The 8468-nt window shown below is 31.7% G+C and overlaps 3 protein-coding genes across 3 annotated transcripts; 2 read left to right on the forward strand and 1 right to left on the reverse strand.

The window, feature by feature from the left end:
- The first annotated feature begins 2782 nt into the window (after positions 1-2782).
- On the forward strand, positions 2783-4173 carry LOC106637067 (peptidoglycan-recognition protein SA). Its single transcript, XM_089595993.1, has 2 exons — positions 2783-3010; positions 3826-4173. Exons 1-2 carry the CDS (start codon positions 2794-2796, stop codon positions 4041-4043), a joined length of 435 nt encoding a protein of 144 aa, XP_089452119.1. The 5' UTR covers positions 2783-2793; the 3' UTR covers positions 4044-4173.
- Positions 4174-5677: 1504 nt separating this feature from the next.
- Positions 5678-6242, forward strand: LOC106637115 (peptidoglycan-recognition protein SC2-like). Its single transcript, XM_089596102.1, has 3 exons — positions 5678-5698; positions 5775-5937; positions 6043-6242. Exons 2-3 carry the CDS (start codon positions 5784-5786, stop codon positions 6240-6242), a joined length of 354 nt encoding a protein of 117 aa, XP_089452228.1. The 5' UTR covers positions 5678-5698; positions 5775-5783.
- A 215-nt stretch (positions 6243-6457) lies between these two features.
- Positions 6458-7592, reverse strand: LOC106637068 (uncharacterized). Its single transcript, XM_014349698.2, has 4 exons — positions 7541-7592; positions 7318-7457; positions 6669-6794; positions 6458-6583 (listed from the first exon to the last, which is right to left on the reverse strand). The coding sequence occupies exons 1-4, from the start codon at positions 7590-7592 to the stop codon at positions 6458-6460; spliced, it is 444 nt and encodes a 147-aa protein (XP_014205184.2).
- Between the last annotated feature and the right edge of the window lie 876 nt (positions 7593-8468).

Genomic DNA, 8468 nt, shown 5'->3' on the forward strand with positions numbered 1-8468 from the left:
TATTTTCGTACGAGACGTCAATACACTTTTCAAAATCCTACAAAGTAATATTGACAGATAACTCGACTTCAAAAATATATTTTTTCTCATTCATTTTCACAGCTGAGATACCATAAAGTTCAACAAAAAATCATCGTAATTTTAATTTAAATTTAAATTCAGATCGAAATCCATACAAGTATCCCTAATAGTTTATATACTTATTTTATTAATTGTATAACTATTCAAGCTATCCAAAAAATAATCAGCGGACAAGCATATATCTGCTGCTAGAAAGAATATTAATACTTGGATATGTACGTAATCACTCGATTAGACTCAAGGCATTAAATTTTGAAAGTGAAATCCTTGAATCCGATATATTTTTCGATTTACGTAGATGCGATATAGTAATTGGATTTTTATTACTTTTCGAAAAATGATTAACAATTTTTTTCTTTTTTTTAAGCTAAATATATTTCACAATCGCTATATTTATCACATACTATATATATATGCGTAATCATAGGACTAAATAATTACTTCCGATATCACCGTCTGTCACCTTGGAGTGGAATTACATCATTGGCGATACCCCTTTTTTTTGTTTTTTGTTTCAGAAAGTAAAAAAATTATTTAAGAGAGATTTGAATATCACCAATATTATTGCTCATGTAGAAGTATTATGTAATAATTTACTTACTTTGGACATCCTCCCTGATGCTATAAATTATTTTCCCTTCTACACCACCCCCAGCAATTAATTGTATTAGCTGCAGCGTAAATGTAGTTATCTTGTCAGTCACTACACCACTGCGGACTTTTATTAAAAATCATTGTAGATAATCCTTTTATTGTCACAACTTCGAAAAGCGTTTTATAAAAAAACTTGAGATTACCATAGTTTTATTTTATCATGTGGTACGAATCGTGTGAAAAATTTCAAAGGCTTACTGTCAAAACAAATACTACAAGCTAACTTTTTCTTTTTTTTTTTTTTTTTTTTTTTTTTTTTTTTTTTTTTTTTTTTTAAATTAATTAATTAATGATTGAATTTCGAATACCTAACTGGTCGAAAATGATACTTTTCTACTTTATTAAATTTTTCCTTTTGAAAAACTTCTACCGGTGAAATGTATAGTAACTTAATAGATTTAAAAAAAACAATACAAAAAATTTTGGTGACATATAATAAGAAAAACAAAGTAAAATCAAAAGTTTCCAGTAATAAACTAAATTTTTAGTGTGTTAATAATTATATTAAAAAATTCCCCCTCTCCCCCATTTTTCGAAAAACAACCTAAAACTGTTGGTATTTAAAAAGGGTTAAATATTTATGAAAAAAAAAAAAAAATAGTAATAATAAATAAAACAAAAATTAATTTCTTATAGACCCATATAGGTATATATTTATACTAGTAGAGATGGTATTGAGTGCATAAATGTACTTCATTGATATGTCGCATTAAAACTTTTGACCTTTATCGCGGTGAAAAAATTTCAACATCTAATTAGTTTTCCATGAAACGCTTTATCTACTTTAGTCTAATATGAATGCAAAATCTGCGTATCTTAACAGAAAAACCGAGATAATTTCAATGCTACCGTTAAAGACGTTTCAAACGCGAAAAAGAAATTTATGAAATGAATATATTCTTAGAAATCTACAGCGTTTCGACATCAATATACATTCACCTTGGCTATAAGGATAAGTAAAAAGATTTTTGTTTTTTTATCTCATTCAAATAAGAAATCACGAGATTATGGCGTGGATCGATCTAACGTTGGGAAAGAATAAAGTGCCACCCGAAACCTTGTATTATTGTAATATTCGGATTAAATGTCAAAGCGTTGTCGTGCGCACCCATACAAGCGTTCATTCCATTAATCAGTAACGAAGTAACAGCGGAAATTAGTTTCAGCGCTCATTAAATGAACTATCTGCCGAAGCAAGGCCGGCGCAGAGCCAAAATTTCACTCCAGAAAGTGCCAATCATTATAAAGACAAATCCTCACTCGCCGGTCGACATTTCAGTACCGATTTTCTCACCAGCACTTTGTCGCTCTTTTGACATTCATAAATCGTACAGCCTTTCAAGAACATGAGTAAAGTCGTAAGAATGGGTGGCCAAAGTTTTTTACTACTCTGTGCTTTTTGCGCTTTTTTCGCAAACGCCAAGCCCGCCTTTCCAAAAATCGGTAATTATTCTAATTATAAATTATTTCTCAATAATGGCGTTGAATTTATTCATCATGCACGAACCCTCGATCCCTCACAATAATATATATATATACACGTACTAGAGATCGCGTGCATTTAAAATATGTAGAGCTTTTATTTTTTGTGACGATAAATTTACCTATATTTAAGGTTCAGGGGAAGGGTAAAAATTAAAATATATATATGCATATATATATATTATATTAATGCTACAATTTACTGTTCCAAGTCTAGATGTAAAAAAATTCGTGATACTTTGCATTCTAGGAATTTTTTTACAGAAAACATAATTATCTTACGGCAGTATATTTTTTTCTGCTCATGTGTACAGTGATGACGTTTGCAATTGTACCACCTTGCAACTCGTTGATAGTTCTAAAACAGCTACTTTTGTTTCCCTTTCATTGAAATTAATAAAGAAAAAAAAAAGGTTGTTTAATTTAAATATAATCTCCTTTGAATTTTCAGCGGTTCCAATCACGATTTGTCCATCCATGGTGTTGCGCACCGCGTGGGGTGCTCGCAATGCAGTTAAGAGAATCCCCATGGAATTCACACCCGTGCCCTACATCGTAATTCACCACGGCAGTATAATGACGTCGTGCAACAACAAAGTCAGGTGTTCGGAGCTCATGCGAATATATCAAGACATGCACATGGAAAAACAAAATTGGCACGACATCGGTTACTCCTTCGCCATAGGAGAGGATGGTAACGTTTACGAGGGCAGTGGGTGGAGCATGCGGGGCTCCCACACGTCAAACTACAACTCTCAAAGCATTGGCATCTTGATGATGGGCAATTTTGAAAGTAAGATTTTTTTACTTGTGTACAAAAGACTCCACGTAAAAAATATGGAGGCTTTTTCAGCCGATTTTTGCACAATCTGTTTCTAAGGGACAAATCGATGGGAAAAAAAAGCTTTTTTTTTTAACTAACAAGAAAAAATGAGTTTCACGCTAAATCACCCTCTATGATTTCTCTCTGAGGGGACTTGAAGAAAAAAAATTGTACTAATCATTCGTGCACGTAAATAAATATAAATTAAGCCCCGTTGAATTAATTTCAAGGTCATTTGAACGTACAATTCAGAAATAACTGATAAATGAAACGGAAAACCAAATATATTTATAGGTTTTTGGGTTTACTGATTATGATTATCCGGTGTCTGTTTGCCCGCATCAGGGCACGATTTTATCCCAATAACCCAAAATTTGTTGGTATAACGCATTGTGAATAAACATCAGGGGTGTAGTTCGCTCGTCTCTTTAGGGTAGAGTCTAATTATGAATATTGCTAGTAATATGAAAATGATTTTTTTTGTATTTTATAAAACGTGATACTTGGATATTTACGACTAGATTTAATGACCTAATGTGTTTTAACGTTAAAATTCCTGGCTACTATCACAAGTTTTTAATGAAACCACACGCAAATAAGTACACGGAGTTAGCACGGATAATTTACATGAAAATAAAATTCTTGGAGTAATTTATTTCACCTGGTAAATCTGTGCGCAATTCCACATAGAATTTCTCAACGACGTGTAACATACGAGAGCGTGACTTTTTTCATGAAATTTTTATATTTTTATGTATTTATTTTATTATCATCATTATTTTTAGAAAAATTGCCAAACGACGCTGCATTAAAAGCACTAAACTTACTGATAAGCTGTGGAGTCCGTTTGGGTCTTATTTACGAAGATTATCATTTAGTAGGACACAACCAAACGCAACCAACGAATCGGCTAACTCCCTGTCCAGGCGAGGCTCTCTACGAATACCTCAAAAGGATGCCTCGTTGGATTGAACAGCCAATGCCTTTTGTTTATCAAGAATAACGTTATTTATTATATACGCGTACATAGATGGAAACTCATAAACATTTATTGTAAAAAGTCGCAAGCGAGACCGTTGAATGTTTTAATTTGTAAATTCTATACTATTTTTTTTCCATCCTAACTCATGAAAATAAATACTGTACGACTGAAACCGATTCGTTTATGATGGATGGCAGCTGAAGTTGATCGTTAAAAATATTAATATTACGTAGTGTTGATAATTTTTCAAAATCATTAGTTTAATTTAGCTCAAACCAAGCTGTATAAGTTGTTTAATTCCGAGGGTTTTTCCACTACTATCAAATTTATTTGTTTATTTATTTTTTTGTAAATGAATTGCTTATGCTAAGAACAAATTGCTAAATTAACTACTTTATTCATTTTAACACAAATCGAAAACTATTGCAATTTTCAAGCAGTTTCCATCAAATATTTACCATCGATACAATTTTGTCTCAAATTTTTTATTTGAATTTAAAAAATGTATTTGTTAATCTATAAAAATTGTTTACAAAATTGCATTGGCAAAAATATCAAAATAATTATCATTGTGTTCAACAGCATCAAAGTATGGATTTCTTAATCATAACTTCTGTCTTATTTTTTGTGTAAAAAAAAAATTATTGTAAAAAAACATTTTAAAATTTTTTAATAAATCTTTTTCATTCAAATTTTTCAAACTTTTACGTCACGTAAATTAAAAAAAAAAAAAAATAAAAAAAAATGTAACAGACTCTAAGGAAATTCAACCTTGTTTTAAATGTTAGCTTAGACTAAGAGATAAATAATTCAAGGGTTGATAAAATAATGTAAGATTAAATCTCTCTGCCAACCAGCTATATTTTTTTTTGTTTATAAGGTTTTTACTAAAACGCGAGTTTTTAAATTCAGAGCAAATATTTTTATCTATTCAAAGCGCGATTATTGAAGCTCCAGTGACGAAGGAAAAGTAAATGTTTTCCTTTGCAACATAGCCAGGTATAAATTAGGCACTGTATAGGCACACTTTGTAAAGTTCTGAATAACTTTTAACTTTAGTGACTCATGATATTTTATCTCACGGTATTTTTTAACTAACGATAATATTCTTCATTTATTGATTTACTAACTCTATTGAGACGGGCCGAGTGACGTATACAATTTTTCGTCATCCCGTACAGGAAAGTTTGTTCAATAAGTAGGTTGATTTGATTAACGCAGGGAAAAATGAATCGCGCAGTGAACCGTACGTTCCTTACAAGCATTGATCCTATACACCGAGGTCCTAATGAAGTGCGAACGAACGAACGATGGATAAACGAACGTGCCCAATAATTGGACTGACCGATCGATCACAAAAAAACATACGCATAATTCAACAGTGAATGCTAGAATACATATTTTTTTTTATAAGGAGTTCTTCAAAGTACACTTAAAAAGAACTTTCATTAAACGATACTTCATTCTTGGTTTTACACAACTGGTAGAAACAAAATTTGAAATGACCGAATGTGTGCCTACGAGGAGAGGAGTGGAAATGTCAACTATAGCCATATATCTGAGCGCACAGCCAAAGCAAGCGACGACATGAGTTTTTCTCTTTTGACTGTAACCGAGTATATGCTATATATATTTAACTTAGGTACTCTTGCCAAGCAAGAATTCGAACTATTCAGGTAAAAGTATACTTTTTATTTTTCTGTTACAACATTCATAAATGAAAATTATAACCAGCGCTAGGGAGCGTTGCAGAATTTTCACATGAAGACGAAAAAATTGCAAGATATTGGCTTTAATTTTCTGGTCGGTGAAGATGGGAATGTCTACGAAGGACGTGGTTGGGAAAAGGCTGGCGCCCACGCTGAAAACTTCAACGACAAAAGCATTGGCATTTGTGTGATCGGGAATTTTGACAGTAAGCAATTAAAAATATCGATCATAAACGTCGATTTGCCATATTTTTTCAAACATTCGGGCTGTTACATAATTAATTACGTATGTGCTTTTTCTTTTTTAACAGAAACTAGTCCGAGTCATGCTACACTCGCTGCAATAAAAAATTTAATTTCCCATGGAGTTTCCCAAGGTAAGTTGAATAGCCAGTACATCTTGATAGGCCACCGGCAGGCAGAGACATTATCTTGTCCAGGGCACTATCTTTATCAATTGATCCAAACTTGGTCTCATTGGCGTAAAATGTCTCAAAACGCCGCATTATAATTTATTAAAATTAATGTCTACTCCTCATGAGGTGAATAAACAAACTGTATTAACAAAGTTTAAAAAAAAATAATTTGTGTGCGATTTCATAATTTCATAATGTATGTTTATGATAACGTTCAATAATTTTTTATAATCGTTATAAAGTTATTGAAATCTTATTAAAAAAATTGTATAAAAATCCCTAAAAAAAAAAAAAAAAAAGGAGACGACGTTTAATATGTAGTGTACATCGTTATGGGACGATTAACTGCATAATCGTAGCTGTCAGCCTCGGTCCTCACACATATATCCAATCTCGTGTAACCTTTACCCTGCAAATCCATGTTGTAATCTCTTACCTAAAAACATTACATTTTTATTTTAAATCGTATCATTTAGTTATAAAAAATGTCAACTTTTTGACTGTGTCTTCCATAATCTCACTTGCAAATTAATGACTCTTCCAAAGTGTTCATTAAGTTCTGGAACACACACTTTTTCTCCGTACTTTAATTTTGGAACATTGTCCATGGCCACCGTGACGAACTCAGCTCGTCCGTCAATAAAATCCTAAAGCAAGACATTATTATTATTTATGCGTAAATCATTAAGGATAAAGGAAAAAATTTCAACCATCTTTCCCGTAAACTTTGATACTATATGTGAGCAACCAAGTAAAATAACAATAAGTGAGAGAAATTCGTCTAGATATTAATTATTCGATGTTGACACACACATATTCCTAGCCAGAAATCCACCAGCGGTTTCCGAGTGAATTACGTTGTATTGATCGGTTGCTCCGAAATGCGTACATTTATTAAAATTTAAGTTTTTTCCCCTCCAACGCTGTTTGTACGATGATATGGAAATTTCTTGGGGAAAACCACAGGTAAAAACACATTTGCTTCGTATGATTTGTGGTTACTGATGTATAAATTAAAATTTACGTGTTCGTAAGAACTATGCAAATTAGTTACTTCTTTACTACCCAAAATAAGATTTTTATTTCCAGTCGCTTTATTTTATCCTGCAGCTTTCGTCAAGGTGAATAGATATATTAGAATGATACCAAACATTATTTGTGAAAACTTACTTGCAGCGTACGTAGCTTTTTGCCTTTTGCGTCGAGGTAGTCCGATTCGAATTCGCTGTCAAAATCCGGATAGTAGGCCGCAAGGGTGGCATTGTGGTGGGCCCTGCCATAGCAGGACAAATCTTGTCGTTTGGGTCGCTCTGTGTACGTTGAAAAGTAAAATAAAAAAATTTTGATTTTTACCCGAGTGCCACTGAAAAATTTGTCAAAGAACATGATGTACCTTTCGCGTGAGCAGCCACTAGTAAAATGAGCAAAATTGTAATTTTACTCATTTTCTCGGCGAGTTACGACCGATGATCAACCAAAGTGTTCGAACGCTCGAGTTTTATACATACGGTTTCGCTCTGAAAATTCTTGATTTTTGCTGACCGTACGTTTCGTTGTTTGCCATTGCCCAATTTTCTTGGTGCTTGCATTTACGCAATATGACACATTTTTTATCAAATTCTATCTAAATTAAAAAAAAAAAACAATTACAAGAGGAAAAAAAAAAACAAAAGAGGCTAAGAAAAAGTTACAAGAACAAATTAAAGATATTCAAAAACAAATTAAACAAGAAAAGTAGATATAATAAGATTAATAGATTTTGTTCTCTTAATATTTTGTTGTTTGTCAAAATTTGAAGTTTATTGTCTTGCATAATACTATTTATTTATTTAAATTAGAATGTAAATTAATGAATACATTAAGTTGAAATATAAATAGCAATTATTATTATTTCCGACAATTTTTTTAAATCTCTATTTTTATCTTCATTGGAGCTTATTTTGTTATTTTACAAAATTGTGATTTTGTGGGGTGAACTTTTTTATATTATTATACTTATTATTAATTTTTACGAGCTACCAAATATTTTTTTTATCGCGGTAGGTTCAATCTAACAGTTTTTGTATGTCCCATAAACCGGGACTGACTGAGTGGGACAACTAGGCCATGCTGTATTTTGATGTGCCATTAATTGGGACCTCATATTTTTCTCCATTATTTCAAATTAAATTATTATTGCGATCTTATTTATACACTAAAATAAATTTTTTTTTGCTAGAACACATAATTTTACATTATAATACGAAAAATTTTCTGGTTATATGTATTTTTCATCTTCGAATAGCTTATTTCACTTATAAGTTCGCTTAACTCTGTCTCAC

The sequence above is a fragment of the Copidosoma floridanum genome, unplaced genomic scaffold (assembly GCF_036245765.1).
Source record: "Copidosoma floridanum isolate Cflo_tuat_1 unplaced genomic scaffold, Cflo_Japanese_pri ptg000029l, whole genome shotgun sequence".
In the NCBI taxonomy this organism is placed as follows: Eukaryota; Metazoa; Arthropoda; class Insecta; order Hymenoptera; family Encyrtidae; genus Copidosoma; species Copidosoma floridanum.

Excerpts from the sequence above, each read along its gene's own strand:
- LOC106637067 (XM_089595993.1), top strand. The coding sequence starts at position 2,794 with ATGACGTCGTGCAACAACAAAGTCAGGTGTTCGGAGCTCATGCGAATA. Across the intron at positions 3,011-3,825 it reads GATGATGGGCAATTTTGAAA|AAAAATTGCCAAACGACGCT; the intron begins GTAAGATTTTTT and ends CATTATTTTTAG.
- LOC106637115 (XM_089596102.1), top strand. The coding sequence starts at position 5,784 with ATGAAGACGAAAAAATTGCAAGATATTGGCTTTAATTTTCTGGTCGGT. Across the intron at positions 5,938-6,042 it reads TGTGATCGGGAATTTTGACA|AAACTAGTCCGAGTCATGCT; the intron begins GTAAGCAATTAA and ends CTTTTTTAACAG.
- LOC106637068 (XM_014349698.2), bottom strand. The coding sequence starts at position 7,592 with ATGAGTAAAATTACAATTTTGCTCATTTTACTAGTGGCTGCTCACGCG. Across the intron at positions 7,458-7,540 it reads AGTGGCTGCTCACGCGAAAG|AGCGACCCAAACGACAAGAT; the intron begins GTACATCATGTT and ends CAACGTACACAG. Across the intron at positions 6,795-7,317 it reads AAAAGCTACGTACGCTGCAA|GATTTTATTGACGGACGAGC; the intron begins GTAAGTTTTCAC and ends GTCTTGCTTTAG.